This window comes from Alligator sinensis, unplaced genomic scaffold, assembly GCF_000455745.1.
Source record: "Alligator sinensis unplaced genomic scaffold, ASM45574v1 scaffold876_1, whole genome shotgun sequence".
Lineage (NCBI taxonomy): Eukaryota > Metazoa > Chordata > Crocodylia > Alligatoridae > Alligator > Alligator sinensis.
In genome coordinates, this window is record NW_005841938.1 from 789,640 (window position 1) to 810,437 (window position 20,798).

Below are 20,798 nucleotides of genomic sequence, written 5' to 3' on the forward strand. Positions count from 1 at the left end.
TGCCCTGGCTGTGTGTGCAGGCTGCAGGGCACGTGACAGCAGCTGCCCTTCCCCAGTTGAGAAGCACTGAGGACAGGTGCGGTGGCACAATAGTGGGTCCTGAGCAGAGGGCTGCCGAATTCAAAAGACTTGCAAGGGACGTCTTGAATCTAAAAAGGTTGAGATCCACCGATGTGGGCCATATGCCATTATGGTGCCATGCAAAATAAAATGCTGAACCCCTGGACCCCAACTAGGCCCTGTCAGTAGTCCTGGACTCTTGTGGGACAAGCCTCTGTTCTTGGCTGCAGGAGTTTCCCCCCTTTCCCTCAGGAACGGCAGTCCCGTGCACAGCGGGGTGATTGTTCAGCTGACAATTAGCATTGCTGACTGTTTAGCAAAGGTAATTCCCCCTTCCCTCCCCCCTGCATACATGCTGTGACTTCACCAAATATTGAAGGCCCTTATAGCTCCCTCTGCTTTTCCCTTTAAAACGTGATCTCCAGGTGTGAGTGGTGATGGCAAGTGGCTGCCAGGCACAAGGCATGTCCATGCCGTGGCTTTCCTTGACTGTTTGTCCTCCCAGCCCTTTTACACAAGAGCATTTATGGCACCTCTGCACGTGGAGCCGCTCTCCTGCGCTGCTAAGTATCATCAATCCATCTGTGAGGCACGCAGCAGGGTCTGCCTGCCCATGCTGACAATTTTATTGTTTTAACCTTGCCTTGCACACAAGAAGTGACATTCAGAAATGACCTCCGCGTGCAGACCTGCCATGCTGCCGTGACAGCTCTGGATTGACGGGGAGGGGGAGAAATTAAGGTGTCTCAAGAGTTTCACGCTTGGTTATTTGGTTTGTCTGGGATTCAGACCATGGCGGATGGGTGTTGTAGTCGCTCAGAATAACTGATTACCGCTCGCTGTATAGTTGTTGTTGTTCTTTTAGAGCAAACGAGACCGTGCGAAGGCTTGGATACAGGCCCGTCTGCCCACCTGGTGCAAAGAGAGAGATTCTTGGTCTATCTACATCTTCGCTCCTCACTCTAAGTAAGGCAACTGCACCTCTGAATAGTAACAGTGCAATAACTACGGGTAACACTGAAGGTAACCAGGTACAGTGGGCCACGGTGCCCCGAGACCTCAAGGATCGGAGAATTCACTGCATGCTAGCCTGCCAGCTATGGCCATACAGGGCAGCTGCAAGTGGGTGGGAAGACTTTTTCCGCAGTGCAGCTACATCACAGAGCTACTGTAAACCATGTGAATAACAGAGGCAAAGATGGACCCAAAGCTCACAGCGTAGAGGTGGAACATCCCTGTTCTCAGCTCAGAGAGCAGCCCTCTGCTCTAACCGTTCATCAAGCCAGTTCAGCCCCTAGAACAGCCCAGTATTTAGAGGGTGCATAAGTCATATAAAGCCACTTCTTCCCTCAGCAACATGCTTTGTCTTCTGGAAGGACAGCATGGCACAGCATATCAGCCTGGTTATTAACCATCAGCCCTCAAAGGCTGGTAAGCCATATACAGCTCCACGTCCTCTCTAAGGACAGAGGATTCTTCGGTCTTAAGGGCTTGTGGGCACAAGCTGTAACTCCCAAATCAATAGCCAGATCCCAGGCATTGCTTCATTCAAACATGCTCTTTACTCAAGAGAGAGAAAAGATGCCTATGAGAAGCTTTGCCATCATGGAAGTGCACATTGGGAGGAGCTGTTCGCCTGCTGCCTGGGAAAGTTAAGTTACATCCAAAAGGTCATGGGATCATGAGTCATATTCTTGCATGCTGGTAACAGTCTGTAATAAACTGGCTTGGAGCTGCTCACACCCTTTGACTGGTGTCTAAGAACATGAACCTACATATGAAGACAGATGTGAAGTTCTGTTGGGAACTCCTTAACTGGCCCTTTCTTCTACCTCTTCTGCATGCGAGTCACATCAGCTGTGATTGCACTGGACACAGGTGCAGGAAACGCCTCTCCCTTACACAGGGAAACATGATGCCAAATTCTTTGGTCTTTCCCAAGTTCAGCTGCTTCATGGCCAAATGGAGTCAGTGCCATGATGCAAATAGTCATGCCATGCTCCAGCTATTCTGGGGGGACACCTCCCATTTTAGGGTGAATAAGCTCAGACCAGTGTTATAGCTCATTCATACAGAGATTACCTAGATTTTCAGAAACCAACTATGAGAAATGTAATACCTTATTATAAAACCTGGGTCGGTGTACGGCCATCTGTCATGGTGTATAGCTTCTGTTCTTTCCTTCTGCATGGAGTTGAATAGCATGCCATACTGGAATGGGGTTAGTTTTCTAACTAGGGGCAGGGATAGACCAGAACATTTGGTCCGAAGTCTTTGATTTCAAGGACAAGGCGTGCGCTGAAATCCAAAGTTGACTAGATGATCTCAGCTTTGCAAGTGCCTGCTCAGCCATGAGCCAAGTCAACCAGACCCAACCAACCACCCTTGAACATTGTGTTGTTCCTGGCCTGTAGCCGTCTATTGTAGCTTGAGCCTTTATCTGTTCATACTGAGAATATCTGCTAACACCAACAGCTGCCCAAGGGAGGGAGTTGGGAGGTTGTAACGCCTCTGCTTGTCAAACAGAAAGTTCAGTTCTTATGCCATGCATAAAATGGATGCTTTGACAGGAGTATCTTCATCTCAGGCCAGTCAGCTGTTAACAGCTAGTATGTCTGTGTTGTTTTTTCTGAGCAGATTCCGTCTGATGTGCAATAAAATCATCACTCACAAGATGTTTGATCATGTCGTCTTGGTTATCATTTTCCTGAACTGCATCACCATTGCTATGGAACGGCCAAAAATTGAGCCCCACAGTGCTGTAAGTATTAGACCTGCCCTGCAGATTAATGTTTTCCTCTGCATTATCGCATTTATAGCGGGCCCATCAAAGCTCAAGTCGCATTGCCCTGTGTCTTTCTGTCCTGGCTCTTGGCTTCGGTCTGCATATGGAAACAGGTGGTCACATTGTGAGCCCATGTGTGACCACGCTGACATAATTGCCATGCCTTGTTGACACCAACTGTGGATTTGGTCCCACGTTCCAGGCAGGGGGGAATCCAATCCATAAGTGCCAGCAGGTGCTTTGAACCTCACTGCCACTGTGCTTGGACCACAAGCCTTATCTATGAGACTCAAGAAGGATTTCCACCCCCAAGTGGAAAAGTGTAATAGTGGACAGCCAGTGCTGGGGCTCCATACCTGCTGCTGGGAGTGCCAAGTGATGAGAACAGTCCCTGCACTGGGCTTGGGGGATGTAGTCGCCCTTTGTGCTTATCACTACTCATCGTGAGTAAGACCAGTCAAGCTTTAACGTAGCATTTACGGACAAGTTTGCAGAGAACATCACCAGGGCCATGGCAGTGTCTAGGAGCTTTAAGGTGCCTCCATGTGCTGTCCCTTCCTCACATTCCTTGCACTGTGGCTGTGTCCAAGGATCTGGTCCCACCTGTTTGTGATTTGCTGTTGATGGTTGATCCAAAGGAAATCCATCCTGTCTGCATGTCATTAATTTACCTTTCCAGCACACACTTGAAATGGACTTTGTGGTGCTGTAGATAGACAAGAGTTCTTTTCGGTTTTCAGGCCTTTGCCCTCACCAAAGCCTCTGCACCTCATTCTGAAAAATAAAGAAGCAGCGCTTGTTTGTCAGGGAAGACATCAAGGTTTCCCCTTTTAATATCCCAGTTCTCCAGTCACAATCGGATTGTTTTTAATACATGACATAACCGTGACATCTGTCTCAATTTTCTTCTCCGATAAACAGTCAGACACTTTTACTCTCTCAGCGCAATGTTAGTTCCTTCCATCTGTTCTGCACTAGCGTGCATGTGTGGTGGGAAGAGAAAGGGAGAAGCTGATCATTTGGTACTTTTCTCTCCCCTTTGTCTATCATCTTTGTTGTGACATGAGCAAATTGAATTGATATATGCAGTGTAATTCCATTTCCCTGAACCATTTGTTTTAATAGATTGCATAATGATTTTTCAAACAAGATCTTCCTAACACCAGCTTCAATCATTCAAATGTGTAGTCTTCAGTTGCTCTTTTATTTTGGCATGGGTCATGGCTGAGATGCACGCTGGACTGTTTTTAACATATTGCACACGCCTGCTCATTTTGTAGTAATGTGGCCCGCTGGTTACTCTTGGTGGACCTTAGAGTAAGATCTTAAAACAAAGGTCCTGTGCAGTCTTTGCATACATTACGATGTCCCTAGCCCTCCACCTGAGAAAATAAGCTTTCTCCAGGTTTCTTAACCCGATTTTTTTTTTCTCACTGTCATGTAGTGTGTTGTGTAGCAATTGGCTATTGTGCCCTCCACCCCAAAAGTAGGGGCATCCTGTGATGAAATATATATATGCAATATGTTAAAAACCATCCAGCATGCATCTCTGCCATGCCCCATGCCAAAATAAAAGAGCAACTGAAGACTACATGTATATAAAAGCATTCAAGTGCTTTGCCATCTGTATATGTATATGTATATGTATATGTATATACAGATGGCAAAGCACTTGAGTCCTTGAGGATACAGCGTTCCATATAACTGGAACTCAGATCATGTTGCCATCTATAAATATGAAAATCGGGTAGGGTTTTTAATATAGTTCTGGTAGAAGATCCAGTGCAAACCTCCCAATACTCCCTTCAGACTCATCACAAGTGTGCTTGGAGAAGCCTGGTCCATCCCTTCCCTCTCCTCAGAGTCTCACAAGGCTTTCAGTTCATGCCAACTGTGGTGGTGGCTTTTGTGGACCTGGATGGTTGGTGACCCACTGAGAGCTGGGCTGTGGCCACCACGCTGCCGTCAGATACAAACAGCTTTTAGTCCGTCCCCACCCCCAGTTTGGGCTGCATCTGAATCAGTGCACCCAGAGGTGGAAGTGTGACCTGCTTGGGTTTAATGAGGCACCAAAGGCTCTGCTAAGCTGCAAAGCAGCCCTTGGCACAAAACAGGTCTTTTTTATAGATCAGGGTTTTGTTTATACCAGGCAGTGATGTTTTTTCCATAGCCATCTGCTGGCGAATGTAATAGGCTCATCATTCAGGCTACAAGTTTTCAAACTCTTGTACTTTTGCTTCGTGGGATTTGGATCCCTTTGAAACTCTCAAATGAAACCACCCTTTTAATGAGAGCACGTCAATGCTATTCTCCATTAACTCACATTTGCAATGAATTTTGCTTGGCTGATTTGGATGGAGTACAAGCTATTTTGAGCTCCCAGCCGTTGTTTAACTTACAGGTGCCTTTTTCAACTTCTGTTTCCCATTAGATGGTGTCAGGCAGTCTGCTCGGACAGCTGCCATACATGTAAAGAAAGCGGGCTTGGGAAGGTCAGGCTTGCTGCGCTCGCGTAAGCTCAGACAATTGCTCTTTCAGTGCGGGGCTGGAGACGCTGTGGAAGCTGAGCAACCTGAACAGCAAATGTCCTCAGAGGAATCACCCTGTGATTCCAGATATGTGACTCCCAAGAGTGGCAGTGGGTTTCATGGGTCTGGCAGAGGCTGAGCTTTCCAAAGTTGGCCAAGGAACTTGGTTGCCTAGCCCCCATTAAAGTTGATGGGAATTGCATGTCTACCACCTTGAGGCAATGTTGGAAATCTCTGCTGCAGCTCTTTGTATTTTGGAGATGCCTAGGGAGGAAGATCAAGGGGTTCTCTGCTGTCCCACCTTTCTGAGGAGGTGTGAAGTACTCCCATATGGGCTTGACCTGGCTGAATCATGCAGCAATCGGCCCAGATCCTTAGCTGCTCTAAATGAGGATAAGCTCCATTGAAGTTACACCAGCTGAAGATTTGGCCCACAGTGTTTGGGCATGTCCTTTCCAGTTCTGAATGGTTCTTTGGTCCAACGGCGTCTCCTTAGACCCACCATTCACAGGTGCTTACACAGATAGGTGTTTTGTTGTCTTGGATGTCCATGGAGTAGTTGATCCTTGTGTGACAGCCCAGGTAAGGGGCCACACAAGGGCCCAGGTAAGGACAAGCATTACAGCAATAGAGATGAAGAGGAAAGCCTGAAGTTTGAATGCTGTCAGAAAGGAAGAAATGAGAGGATTTGATGAGGATCTGGATGGAGGAGAGAGGACTCAGTGAGGCCCAAGGTAGGGGGCTCTGGAAATGGAGACTACCCCAGGTGCGATCAGTGCTAAGGGTGTTGCTGGGTTTTGGAGGCAATTTTGATGTAGCAGGAGAGGATGGAGGAGAGGCATCAGGGTCAGAGAGGTCCATCCAAGTATCGGCAGCATTGGGGTAGGAACCAGGGGAGCTGAAACTGGTCATCTGGGGATCAAGATGACCTGGACTGAGGACGGGGAGCAGGATAGAGGATAAGGGAGTTGCCACAGGAGATGCTACTGGAGCAGCAAAAGTGAGCAGGGGAGTGAGGAGGGGTTCATGCAGCCCACTCCCATCCAACGGAGCTCATGTGTGGAAACCAAAATAGTTGTTATAGCTTCAGTTGTTTAAAATAATTGTGTTAGGCCATCCAGGGCCATGGATTTTCTAAATGCTTCTGGGCCATTCGCTCGCTGTCCCAGTTATTACTGGCCTGTCGGAGGAGGGGAGGCAGTCTCTAGACAGCAGGAGCTCCCTGTTTCAGAAGGGACAAGATATGGCCCATGGAGATTACCCTTTAAAATTGCAGCACGTGTGCCAAAAAAGGAGGATAATATTCCTAATTGATTCTAGCTGCCATTACCCTTTTCTCTGCAGCCCCTAAAGCAGGTCTTTAGGCATCTGCGGACCTTGTTGAGTGGTATTTTATGTCACCCTCCACTGAAGGTGGAGGATGATTTCTATCACAGCTCATGCAATCATGTCTGGGCCCTTATGACTCGATTAATTATGGACACCAGCACAGAAACAAGCTACTTAGCGATTCCTGCATCCCATTCAGTAAATCATGAGCTGGCAAGGGAGAGTTTCCATGGTGTTTTCTCTGGCTGCTCAAATTCCAGCTGGTTCCGAGAGAGAGCTCCATTTCTTAGAGAACGGCTCTGCAGGGAGCAGCAGAAATACATCCAGAATCTCTGGCAACGTTACAGAGAGACGCTTCCCTCGCATGTGTGCACGCGAGCTTTCCCCCCGCCAGCCCCCCGCCCTCCAGCTCTCCATTTCACAGTACAGGCAATCAGAGATTGTACAGGAATTAGGGGAAAGTATAATTTATTTAATGAGCATCATTAAAGAGAGGTTTCCGCTGGTTACAGATAAGGAATCAGTCCACGGGTCTCATCTGCAATCACTAGCTACTTGCACAGAATAAATGCAGTAAGGAAAACATAGCCTAGTGATTAGAGCAGGGAAGTGGAGGTCCAGACCTCTGGGTTCTGCTCCTGGCTCTGCCTGTGGCCTTGTGCAAATGAATTCATCATTTTTGGGTATGATCCTCCGCTGGGGGAAATTGCTGTGGCTTTGTTGACTATGATTTACCCCAGCTGAACACTTACTTGTCTGGTCTTCCATCGTCTTTCCGCGTAGGGAGTGCATTATTTACTTAGCTTATCTGAGTGTCGGTGGACTGATGAGGTTTGAGAAGTACTCTAGGGTCCGCTCGTAGACTTCTGCAAAGTATTCGTCATCAGAAAAGTTTCCCTGCTTCTCTCAAGCACCCACAATCATCTGAGCGTCCTGGGAATGATAAATGAATGGCATCATTCCTGGGGAAATATGTAACGGCCAAAAGGAGCATTGTAAGAGGGGCTTGCATGTGAGAGATGGGCTGTGTGGGTCTGAGTTGTTCTTTTTACTTATTTTCCCCCATCACCTGTGGTGAAGCTATAGCCCATCCAGAAAGCTGGCAGCTGTCCCTGGTACTGACAGGCACGAGGGAACGTAGCAAAGGGGCCCTATAAACAACTTAAGTATTATCATATAAATATTTGGACTTTTTCTTCTTTGGGAGCAAACCATCCAAGACCTATTTCAGCACAAAAGCAGAGCATTTAAGTAACCATCCAAATATATAGCAGGAATTACAGCTTTGAAGGCCAGAGTGTTAAACATTGTCTCTCGTTTTCTTCTTTTTGTTTTTATAGGAACGCATTTTCCTAACACTCTCCAACTACATCTTCACAGTAATCTTCCTGGCTGAGATGACAGTTAAGGTAAATGAAGCCAAAGAATAAGCCTGACTGTGCTACATTAGCAGAGTGTTATTACTTAGGAATTTGAAAACCCTTCCTCCCAGTTTTCCAGAGATCGGCACGTCCAAAATCTGACTTACCTTGGGGAATAAGATGTAAACAGTTGTCCCCTTTTTGAATTATATCTAACTCTCTACTATGCACCTTATTTTGAGTGCATTTTGCACCAGGATCATTCCACCGAAGCCCCCTCCCCCCCTGGTTTCCACTGCGGGGAGATGAGAGGCCTCCACTCATCTCTCCATCCGCTCTCAAGAATGATTTTTAAGTACGTGCTTCACTTCAGCTACATGCCTGAGTCCCACTGACCTCAATGATGTAAAGACTTGTATGGGCTTGTGCTGAGGATGAAGGAACTGAAGCATGTATTTAAATAGTTCTTTGAATGGGAGCCACATTCAGACTCCAAGGATGGCAAGAATGCATTGCTCTCTCATGTAGTTCATCTTACTTGGGAGCTACTGTGCTCTCATTTGGAAATATCCCCAGTTGTCTTTATTTGCAAACTTGACAGGCAGTGGTCACTAATGGTCAGCTGCTCTCGCCTTTCTCCCAGTAGCCTGAAGAAGTAACCATGTGATCAAACTTTTTGCACAACACCTCAGCAATATTAGAGTCACTTTTGCACAACTAGGTTTAGCTGCATTAAAAATACATCAGCTGTTAAGGGACAATCTGGGATGTTTTTGCAAGTTATTTTTACAATCCTTGCAGTATAACACTTAACAAAATTGTCTAATTAGGTTTCTATACTGGGTAGCAAATGGACTCGCAGTCATGGATCTGTAAATAATGCATTAGCTGTAGGCTGCCAACTGGAGGAAACATATTGGGTGTATTAGTCATAACTTTTTGCAATTTGCTCTCTGGGCAGGTGGTGGCACTAGGTTTGTGCTTTGGGGAGAAGGCTTACTTGAAAAGCAGCTGGAATGTGCTCGACGGGGTGCTCGTTCTCATCTCGGTCATTGACATCTTGGTTTCAATGGTATCAGACAGCGGCACTAAAATCCTCGGGATGCTGAGGGTCTTGAGACTCCTGCGAACACTCAGGCCATTAAGGTAAGTAGCAGGTGGGGGCTAAGTAAGATGGTAAAGGGGCTGCAAGCTTGGAGGTGCCGTCAGTGCCCCAAGTGTGCCACATCAAGGAAGAGAAATGTTTTCAGAAACGTAATGGAATAGACCAGCAAGAAAGGAAACAAAGAAATGGTCCAGCAGTCTCGCCCTCCAGCTCTGTGCAACCTGTCATCAGCTCTACATCAAACTCCCAGGCTGATTCTGCAAAGCCAGGGCCATCCACGGGTCCTGCTGGAGCCCAGGGGAGCTCCAGGCACTGAGTGCATTGTCAGGAGCAGGCCGCACCGTGGTAGCAAACTGATCAATGCCTCCTTTGCTCATTAAAACACACATCCCCTGCTATTTGTGCTCTCATTTGCTCTGTGCAAAGTGCTTCTTAACAGCTCCTTTTCCCTCTTCCTTCAGGCAATCAATGGCTTTTGCAACAAAGAGGAACATTAGTAGCAGGTGGCAGCTAATTTTTAAAGATTTGGAGACCAAACTGTTGCTTAACCTGCAATGTGATGATAATTTTTTTTTCTCTCCCAATCCCCCATTAATTCCACTCATATACTAATTATCAGAATTACCAGTCGAGATCAGAGCCATGGTCTCTCCAAACAAGGCTTTCCATTTCTTACAAAGGCCAGCGTAAGAGGCTTCGGGGATGGAGCAATAAACCCTATAATGGTCAACTGTGCGGCAGTCGACCCTAAACGATAGCTTTATCCTGACCTCGGACAGTTAGTGCTTGGCTTGTGCCCTGAAGCACAAGGGTTTATACTCTTAACATGTGCAATATCCTAGCTAAAGCAATCCCGGTTGTCCTTGTTGTGTAGTAACTCAGAACAGATCATTGTCGCAACCTCTTTGCAAGCGGGTTGTGTCTTATTTCTCCTTCCTTCTGCTGCTGGTTTGCTGTAAGGCAGAATGTCTCTTTGATAGGAAGAAAAATGGGGCCCTGCTTCTGGCTAGGATTGTGATCCCAGCCTGCAACATGAACAACAAGTATGATTATAAACGGTCATGACCTCTTCTAAAACATCTATTAAAACAGGCTTCATCTATATCGTGCGCAAAGCCCCTGTTGGGCATTAGGTTTTCAGATTTTGAGCAGTGCTAGTTGGCTTTGATTGGACAGGTAGGTCACCTGATAGGTGTCTGTTCCCTGATTGGATAGTCAGAAGGCCTAGACTCGGGTTTCCCAGGTGAATCTCTGTGATTAACAATTCAGACTTTGTTCTCTCCAAACGTCCCCCGGTGCTGCCGGGTAATTCTTTGTCTGGGAACAGTCCCGCCAGGATGTGTGTTTGCTAGCGTATTCGCAGAGGGCCAGTGGAAAGGGGACATAAATTCACATGAAACCAGATGCATTTACAGCCCAGGTTTGCAGCCTTGGGGCTTGCAGATTCCAGCAGGCAGAGGTCATAAAGAAGTGTCAGCACCTCATGATCACCCAGCCCTGCTTATATTGCTAAATGGGAAGGAGGGCGCAGGGAAGTCTCACAATATGGAAAAGGATATCTTGATATTGGAAAGATTAAGCTGTTAGCTTCGGGGTTAGAACATATGTTCAGAGGAAATTGAGTCTAATACCTACCCGGCTCTTTCCTTGCCTCTGTCATTTTCATATGTACAAAGAACACATACAAGGGAATTGAGATTTCCTTAGGTAAAATAATTATCCTTCTCATTTTAGTTTGAACTACTAGTTCCTCCCCCAGTCCCGGAGCATTTTATAAATAGCCAGGGAGAGTCTGTAGCTAAGGGTCAGTCTGACGAGCATCGGGGTCTCAATTAATTAGGTCCTTATTCTGCAAACTGTAAGGCAACTGCATGAGAGTGATCCCAGGGAAGTCGGTGGCACTCTCTGCATGAGACCCTGACAGCATCGGGGTCTCAATTAATTAGGTCCTTATTCTGCAAACTGTAAGGCAACTGCATGAGAGTGATCCCAGGGAAGTCGGTGGCACTCTCTGCATGAGACCCTGACAGCATCGGGGTCTCAATTAATTAGGTCCTTATTCTGCAAACTGTAAGGCAACTGCATGAGAGTGATCCCAGGGAAGTCGGTGGCACTCTCTGCATGAGGAAAAGCTACCAGCCTGCAAGGGCATCTGTGTCTTTCTCCTTGGCATGTGCTGCATTTCCTTGTCTGCATGCCCGGATGTTTGCGATGGACTTAACTGTGTGCAACTCTTGAGAGCACAAAGGAGACATGAACAAGCCAGCAATTAAGGCCTTCTCTAAATGTGTTTGCAATCAGGTCTGTCCCTCCCTAATTAGATTGGTAGGCAATAAAAAAGCTGCTGTTAAACCAGGGACTTTTCAGTCAGTCATAAATCTCTGGCCAGGGAAATCCATCTGCACTTACGGTGATGCATGTATGGACACAACTGTCCATGCCCACCCCTGCCTATTTGTTTTCTCATGTGGGAGCACAGTCGGTTTTGCATTTTGTAGCCCCACCATTCACATTGGTCCTGTGTTTACAGCAGGAGTGAGCAAAATGTGGCCCGCAGGCTGGATGCAGCCCTCCAGGCCATCCTATCTGGCCTGTGGGGCCCCTAAAATATTTAGAAAATTAATATTTATCTGCCCCTGCCTGCCTGTCATACAGCCCTTGATGGCTTGCCAAAACTCAGTAAGTGGCCCTCCTCCCAAAATAATTGCCCGCCCCTGCTTTACCAGTACAACTGGGCGTATGACTTGGGCTCGTCTTTTTCTGAATGGCTCAGTAGCTCTTATTGATTAGGGAATTAGCCTCAACTGAAACGGGACTGGCAGACACTCCAGAATAGATAAATGCAAGTAATGTATTAAGCCATGAACACTTGGCTCAGGACTTAAATAATGTCTATGATCTCTGCCCTTGGCGGGGAATTTCTACCCTAGGTTTCGGTGCCTGCTCTTCAAATATGACTGTATGATAGGGATTCAAGCTAATGCTAGGTGCCTGTCACTGAGCTGCCGACTGCTGCCATTTGGACTGGACTGTAGGTGTTTGGGGCAGGACTCCAAGAACGATTATGGGAGAAGCAACAGGAGGAAAACGCCTGTGAGAAGCCCTGGCTGTACACCTGTCTTTTGAAGACTGTTAAGACTTTGTATAGGAAGGCTTTTTGTTATGTTTGCTTTGGCTTATGGCAGTTTGCTGCTTATAAAGGCTTTGCTGATTCTTTTTCTGTAGAAATGCCCCACTTCCTTTCATAGCTCCCTCAGCTTTTTTGAGAAAACCACAAAGCAACTATTTTCTTGTGCATCTGACCAGGGCTGTTTGCTGCGTGCATCAGTGTATTGGCACGTGCCCGTGTCTGATCTGCACATGTGGAATAGTGTGGTCGCAATTCCATGTGTCCGTGATTGATTATTAGGCCCCAAACTGAGTGCAGAAGTATTTGAGTCTTGCTCCATGCTCAGCATACTGCAAATGTCTTCACAAAGAAGTGACAAAGACATTTCCATGCCCCTCTCTGATGTTCCAGCCATTCGGAGAATAGCTTATTCGATGCCATTCCTTCCTAATGCATTCAACCTGCTGGTGTTGGGATCAAGCGCTACAGCTTAAGGTACAAGAGAAATCAAAATTAAAAATGTGTTCAGAATTAATTTGGACAGACTTCAACACTCTTTTACTTTTCGTCAGAGCTTTGGCTTCGGCTTCCAAAGCAGATGGATAAATTATTCACTCTTCATACCGTCGCAGTATGAAATAGTCATCCCATAGACACTTTCCTCTTTATCATATTATCACCTTTTGCTATTTTTTTTTCCTACCCATGGAGGAAAGTCTGCATTCACATTGAATTGTCACTTCTTTATACCAGTGCTCTGATCAGACTAGCAAGCTTAAAGTTAGTAAATGTGTTCCAGCAGAGATGAGATTGACAGCGGTTTTGGAGTGTCTGCACACTTGGAGTTTCAAAGCACTGTGACTGCTGAGGCCAGCAGAAGCCGGAGGAACTCGGGGGATTAGCATTTTTTCATGTTGAAAAAAACTTTTATAACTTCAATTTCCCCATTTGTCATATGCATAATGTAGACTGAAACTGTCTTTAACGCAGCCTCGGGAGGCTACCACACCGGAACCAGCTGGATCGCTCTGCCCTACAGTTGCAGAGCAGTGGGTCAGATAATGTGGGCTTGCAGGCAGTACTATCAGCAGGATCTCGGGCAATATTGATGGGCTGCTGGGGCGGTTAATGTTGACACATTGAAGCTGACAGTAAGAGCTCAGAAACGCTGAGGCTGCTTTAGTTTGTTCTTCATTTTAGGGCCTTATCTCGCTCTCTTTGAAGTCAGCGGGAGTCCTCCTGTTGACTGGAAAGCTGTCAACTCAAACTGGATTGGTCAGGTGAAGCTAGGAGGACAGTGAAGTTTTTCATTATTGAGGATTACATTTTTTTCCCCCTGTTGAAAATCTTCAGAGTCTTTTCTGTCAGCCTAGAAATAAACATTAGGGAAGGTGCTGTGCAGGCTGCCTTCTCTTACCCCTGGATTAAGTTTTTTGACCAGTTGTCTGATGGAGCAGAGATGTGCAAGAATCCAAGTGCCCAAAATTTTTTTAACCCATCTTTCCCAACAAGTGCCCTTTGCCACTTAGGTCAGATTTGCCAAAATAAGACCCTGGAGGCTGGCTTTTCGTTTTGTGACTTCCCTCTGAGACCTTGGACTTGTCCCTTTGTCCTTGTAGGTCTCAGGTTCCCTTCTGTCATACAGGATTACTGGAGCTATTGTGAGGACAAGTATGCTAGTATTCATAAAGTGCTCAGGTTGTATTAGTCTGTGGGAGAAAGAAAGTTGAACCAAGTGCATCAGCATGAACCTTCCTAGTAATGTGCCTAAACCCTGCCCGGGACGGGTTTTATCCTCTGTGACCCATGCAGGGCTTGACTTCTCTGCTGAGACTTTCAGCTTAGGTGCCAGGTAAGACAATGTTTGTGGTATGGCCCCTTGCCCACTAGAAATGAGACTGAGTTTCACAGGCAACCTGAGTTGTCCTTGGAAAGAAATGATTGTTTTGTCTCCACTAGCCTGGCTTGATTGGACTGTGAAGTGTGTCTGCATGCAATGACTGCAGCATAGCATAGACCAAGCCAAGTTGCCTTTTCAAGTCACTAGCTCAGATACAGGTGACAGTCTAGCCGGCATAATGTGGAGCATCTTGTAGGTTAATTTATCTCGGGCAGTTTTGCAGCCCTCTCTGAGCTCCAGGCAGGCACAGCTACGCTGCTACCAGCGCAGCTTGTTCACAGCTAGCTTGGGTGGTTCCACAGTACCCTGCAGCCACGACAGCGATGGCAGAGCAGAAATCCACTGAGCCTTGCAAGCGAAAGGTGCTATAAGTCTTTGCCATTTCCTGAGCCTTCCCCTCTTATGCAAGGAGATCTGAACAGACAGGAAGTCAGACAATCCAGTAAGTAACCGGAACAGCTACCTGAGAAAGAGAGCCAGGTTGGGAAACAGAAGCATCTGCCTTTTGTGCGTTGTTGGTAGAGGAACGGATAAAAATATCACCATCTGTTTCGTTTTTAAAAGGGTAATTGACAAGCTACCCTTGACATTTCGAGTAAATATTTAACCAGAAAGAGGGAAATATTTTTTAAGTTTTTCAGGCTACAGTATCAAACCAACCCGTTCCGAAAGGAAATGAAGCCATCATTTTATGCACGTGCACTGAGCGCTGCAGTTTGCTCACTCTGTAGGCACGAAGGCACTCGAGGGACTCTCCGAACTTTCGGAGAGCGCAGCATCTGGGCTGTTATGCACAGCGTTGAAGCCGAACGGCACTGTCATGTGTACCCTGCTGGGGGGGAGGGCATAGTCGGGCAGAGAGGGAGGTTAGCGGGCATTTTTGCATCACTTGGTGTACGCACACTTTGCAGGATCCATGTCAGCTGCTTGGCTCTAAGGACCCAATTTACAAAGTGAATCAGATGTCTAGCACCCATTGATTTCAATGGGAATTAAGCACCTAACCTGTTAGGGTGCTACCTTATATTCCTCTAGGCATCTTTAGGTGCTGAATACTGTGGTCAGTCTGACCCCAAATGACTCAGTGGTTTTTATAATGTGCACAACAGTCCTTGAACTAAGGTCCTCGATGAAGTGGCACAAATCTATCCTCAACTGTGTCTTTCCTGCCTGTTTCTGTCTGGCTATTGATTGCTTGTGCATTCACCACCACCCCTCCACCTCTTCTTCCGCCAGCCCCCACCCTACAGAATAATCTAATCTACAGTTATGAAATCCTGTGCAGTGCTAGAGAGATTCTCTCATTATGAAGCTAATTGATTATTGCCTGGCTGGTGAAACCCTGGGCTAGACAACAGGAATGACTGAATATGCGCTGTCACAGAATAGGGTGGAATGGGTATAAAACAACAGAGGTAGGAAGCGGAGCAGCTTGGGAGTCCATGCTGGGACCAGTCCTGTTCAGACCTAGCCACGGGTCACAGCCCTTCAAGATGACACAGGCATTCGTCAGTCCTGCCAGCACCCCTGTGCACTAGGCAATTATAAGGGTTGCTATCCTCATTTCACAGGTGGAGACACAAAGGTAGGGAGATCGTGTCTTGTTGAGGCCAGGATTAAAGCTCAGAAAAATCTGGCACCTAACCTGATACTCGTGTCCCCCGGTTCGTACGGCATACAGAAGTACATGCATTCATGGATGGCCTAAAACTAAAGCTGGCTTAAAAGAGAGGTGGGATGTGGACTGGAGCTGAGGTGACTTGTTTAATTACGGACCAGTGGTTTTCCACCTTTTTTCATTTGTGGACCCCCTTGGAAACAACAAGTGGAGGTGCGGACCCCTTTGAATTTAAGTGTGGGTATTTACATGAAAAACTGTGCTTCTGATTCATCATAATCATCTTTTGTGGACCTCTGAGAAACAGTCGGCGGGCCACAGGTTGAAAACTATGGTTATGGTTATAGATAAATAGAAGGCGGTAAAGCTTGAGGGACTGGCTGGAAATTATATCTAAACTGCCTATGTGCTAAATAGAAGATGGAGATTAGGAAATGGATCAGGCAGTGACAGCAGGTTAGATTAAAACAATCATTTCCTCTTCTGGCATCAGTGAAGAGGCCAGCGGGACCACAGCTGATGTCTGGGATTGGAATCTGGTGCCAAATCTGTTTGCAAGAAAATGCAAGAACTGAGAGGTTTGCAAAATGGTCAGGTAGGAAACAAAAGACTTGCTCAGGCAGGGTGGAGGGGAAGGTGCTATACAGGCAGAAGTTACTAAAATTAGATCTGCCTTCCTTCTGGTGATTCACAAGGGCAGGTTTGGTGTATGTAATTCGGTGCTAGAAAGAAGCATGGGGGGGCACCTCTTGATTTTCCTTTCTGTGGCTCTGACCCAAAGCCCACTGTAGTTCCTGGGAGCCTTTACATGGATTTAAGCAGGTTTGGAACTGGCTGTAAGTACATGACTAGCTTCTGCTCTCTCCATATACAAGCTCCTCCAGCCTCTCTGAGAGGTCTCCTCTTCCATAGCTACTTGTACTTCCTGGGTTTGGGCCACTCATCATTTGAAACAGCTGTTCTTCTTGTGCTTTTATTTCTGTGCCTTGTGTCACATGGAAGGTGTCAGGTGAGCTTTACAAAGATGGGGTTAACTGGCTTCTCTATCTGTTTGCCCCCCCAAAGGGTCATTAGTCGTGCGCAAGGACTGAAGCTCGTGGTGGAAACTCTGATGTCGTCCCTTAAACCCATTGGGAACATTGTGGTCATCTGCTGTGCCTTCTTCATCATCTTTGGGATCTTAGGAGTCCAGGTGGGTTTCCTACAGGGCTCTGGGCTGCTCATGAAAAGCCAGAAACAGTGGCAAACTCCCCCAAAACAATGAATACCTTGGTATCTGCACCAAAGTGCATTGGAGGAGTTTCCAGGGGCCAACTAAATGGGAGATGTCACGGAGGTCATTTCTCCATCCTGTGACTGAAATGTCTTGAAAAGTGCAGATCTCGCATCATTGCAGCCTTGTCCATGGTGAAATATTGTTGCAGCCCTGTCCAACCCATGGTGAAAAATGCTCGAGTCCCAAACACCAAGCTCCACACACGTGCACCTCTCGTTCTACCTGGAGTAGGAGTGAGTATGGAGGGGCTCTGCCTCTTCCCGGATCCGTCCAAGTTCCTCTCTGCCTCTGAAGATGCACATCCCTCTTTTGAATCCATAACTTCCATAGTTTCCAATCTGCTATTTATCTGATTTGTGAGGATGACAGGGACCCAAAGGCTGGTATAACTGTGCGTCCAACATACAAGCAGCAGGGCAAAATTTTTCCATGGCTTTGTGAATGACCCCAGTGCTGGCCGGTACATTAATCTAGGCATGGCCATGCTTCCTCCCCTAGGAACCACCTACCAAAACCTTCACCGAGTCAGGATCTGACCAGTGACACCCCCATACTTCTCGTTTTATAATAATAGCTCGCTAATCAGCTGAAAGGAAGAAATCCCATTTGTTGAATATTTCAGCATAAACACCACCTTTATTTGATTTGTCCAAGCCAGTTTAGAAACTGGCTCATAGTAGGACATAACAGTTTTATATGCCTGTGTTATTTAAATAATTTTAAAAATGTAGTATTTGAAATAGAGGAAATATCATCCCCACCATAACCGTTTCAGGAGTGAGATTGGCTTAGCCTTATAGCATAACAGCATCTATCTATTACACTAAACTGGACCATAAAAGTAAGCATATCCCATAAAACAAAATAAAATCAGAATTTATGATGACAACACTTGCACTGAGCTCTTTGAATTTCCTTTCTGTTAATTGTGATCATTTTTCCCCAGTGGCTCTGCCAGTCTCACAGTAAGTTGTCACAATTATTGACACATTTCCAGCACTAGACAGAAGCATTAGGACTGATCCTGCAGGGGACTGAAATCCCACTGACGTCCACGCGAGGTCTGTGTACCAAAGATCTGCAAGATTAAAGCCATAATTTATGGAAAAGGAACCAACCTGTGGATTACTCTGCATTATCACGGTGGGGGGGGTTTCCACGTAAATAGAAAATGGAGAACAAAACTGTGGTTCTGAGCTTATGTTATTAGGGCCCAGTCTTCTATTATACAATGGTGGCTTTCTTAAAAAAGACTGTTTATTTAATGCAGTACTCTGCTGCCTAGAGACACCAGCTGAGAATGGGACTTCACTGCACTAGACACTGTTCATATGCATAATAATACACAGGCCCTGCTCCAACAGCTTATAGCTGACATAGATGAGACCAAACAAAGCCTGGGAGGAGAAACAGAAACACTGAGAACTGAAGTGATTCGTCTAAGATCACACAGGAGCTACTTACAAGAACCTGGAATCAAACCCAGATCTCCTGAACCCTATTGCTACGTGCTTCCCACTGGGCAACAGCACTGTTGTAATTATATGATTGTACATTATGACAAGGTGTATGGTAGCATGCGGGTGGTCACTTATTTACCACGGGTAGGAACGGGAGAATTGCTAAAACCTGGCACCTTTGATTTGCACAAGTGCTGAGAATTTGCAACTCTAATTGAACTTAGTGGGAACTGCCAGTGCTCAGCAGTTTTGCAAATTGGGCCCTTTCAGTTTTGAATCCAGTTTGTAGCTGTGTAACTGTGCCCATCTGAATAGTATTATGACCCTGCTTATGAAGATACTATATTCATGGGCAATATATTAAAAGCACTGTTCACCTTCCTACTTAATTTAGAAAATCTATCTCTATAGAAGGCAGACCGTGGGAATACTTAGCCTTCCCAGATATAAACATTTTGTGCTTATAGGAGAGGCTTATTAGCTCTGAGAAGCAGCATCTCTGTCCTTCTAGCGACAAGCATGCTGCTGCTGCTTTTGCTGTTCCTCCATGGCAGGACTAGAACCACGGAGCATAAAGGGTTAGTGTCTCTCTTCAGCTATCCAGACAGTGTTTAAGGAGCCTGGAGAGAAGGGTGCCCTGCCACAAGAAAGCAGTGAGAGTTAATGTCAATAGTTTCTGTCACTCAGTAGAGCAGACTTTCCTTTATGTCTCACAGCCTCCAATGCCAGCCATTCGACTACCATCAATCACCAAGTCCCAAGCAGTAATCATGCACTGCTGGGTTTTGTTCTGCTGTGCACAAAGTGACACGTCTAGAATTAAGCACTTGGGGGCCTGATGCTTCCCTCACCAGTGTAAATTGGGAGTAATTGCTTGGGAGCCCATGGCTTTTTGCCAGAAGAAGCGGGATCAGGATCAAGCACCCAGGAACAATGGGATCCGATTCTTTAGCTCTGCAAAAGGGACTATTAGCAGAGGCTCCTCTACAGATTGCACATCCAGCGCTGTCTAATGATTGATGGAGAGCAGCACACAACCACCAAAAGCTGCTGGATTGACAGTCCCGAAGGCAAAAGTCTCACTGATCCACCAAACAGGTCCATCAACAGCAGCAGGGAAGTAGCCCTCCACCATTTCCTACTCTGACCTGTGAGAACAAGAGCCAGACATCATCTCTTGTGGCAGACGGCACTAGCTGAAGGACGCCATGCTCCTTTCTCATCAACTACTAGACAGCCATGGCATGGTATTAGCTGTTAGCCAGGGCAGCTGGATTGGGACCAGTGACCTAGAAGGAAAAGGCTCTGGATCTCAGTGCACCGACCCACACAACTGCTCAGGGAAGCCTCTACGTTAGGTACCGTAACTTCAATTAGACCAGGAGTTCAAGCTTCTTCTCCTTCAGTACTTTTGAACTACATTGTCAAAGTGGTTGTGCACGTTTCTTGCCTCAGGTGCCCCAAGATCACAAGGCTTTTGCCTTTTTTTCTTGGTCTGATCCATGTGGGCTGTGCAGAGTGTCCCAAGAGAAATGTCTGTTCCCCAAGGGCGTTGTGGGGCCTCCTGTTTCCTCTTATTCTTTGTTTGTTTTGCAGCTTTTCAAAGGGAAGTTTTTTGTCTGCCAGGGGGAGGATACCAGAAACATTACAAACAAATCGGACTGCGCAGAAGCCAGCTACAAATGGGTCCGGCACAAGTATAATTTTGATAATCTCGGCCAGGTATTAATGGAATGGTAATCTGCTTCTTTGCTCCTTTGCCTCCTTGATTTAAAAACCTATGTATAATTTCCCATAGGATTTTCTTGCAGGGAATTTAACAGCCACTATAAATATCCAGTTCACACAAACACATCCTGCATTTGTAAATCCCAGTTGCCGTGTGCATACAGTTTCTTTTGGAATCAAACAAGCGTGTGCGGCTTCATGGAGCATTTAATTGCTTCACTGCTACATAACGAACTCAATGTATCCAGCGTAGCACTTGTCTAATGTGGCTGGACGCTCTGTACTCAGTGCAACCTAACATCTCATCCATTTGCAACAGCCACTGGAACACATCCTTAATTTAGCAGCATGGTAGGGACTAATTAGTAGTGAGCAGTGGAAACCCAGGGGGGTGAATGAAGCTGCCTTTGTGCCTGGCTTTGTGGTTTTCAAATTAGCCCTTGTTCCTAGACCAGGATTTGACATTCGTAGTTTTTGCTGCCAGGAAACCTTGAACATCAAAGTTTCCTGGTTTTGGCAAGGTGATGCGACTCCTAAAA

General features: G+C 46.4%; 1 protein-coding gene across 1 annotated transcript in view; it reads left to right on the forward strand.

The window, feature by feature from the left end:
• Positions 1-20,798, forward strand: part of LOC102382057 (canalicular multispecific organic anion transporter 2) — a 361,044-nt gene that overhangs the window by 214,002 nt on the left and 126,244 nt on the right. The window contains exons 19-24 of the mRNA XM_014518064.2: positions 926-1,026; positions 2,698-2,821; positions 8,043-8,111; positions 9,025-9,209; positions 16,861-16,987; positions 20,128-20,253. Coding sequence (XP_014373550.1) covers positions 926-1,026; positions 2,698-2,821; positions 8,043-8,111; positions 9,025-9,209; positions 16,861-16,987; positions 20,128-20,253 — 732 coding nt within the window. The remainder of the gene's footprint in view (positions 1-925; positions 1,027-2,697; positions 2,822-8,042; positions 8,112-9,024; positions 9,210-16,860; positions 16,988-20,127; positions 20,254-20,798) is intronic.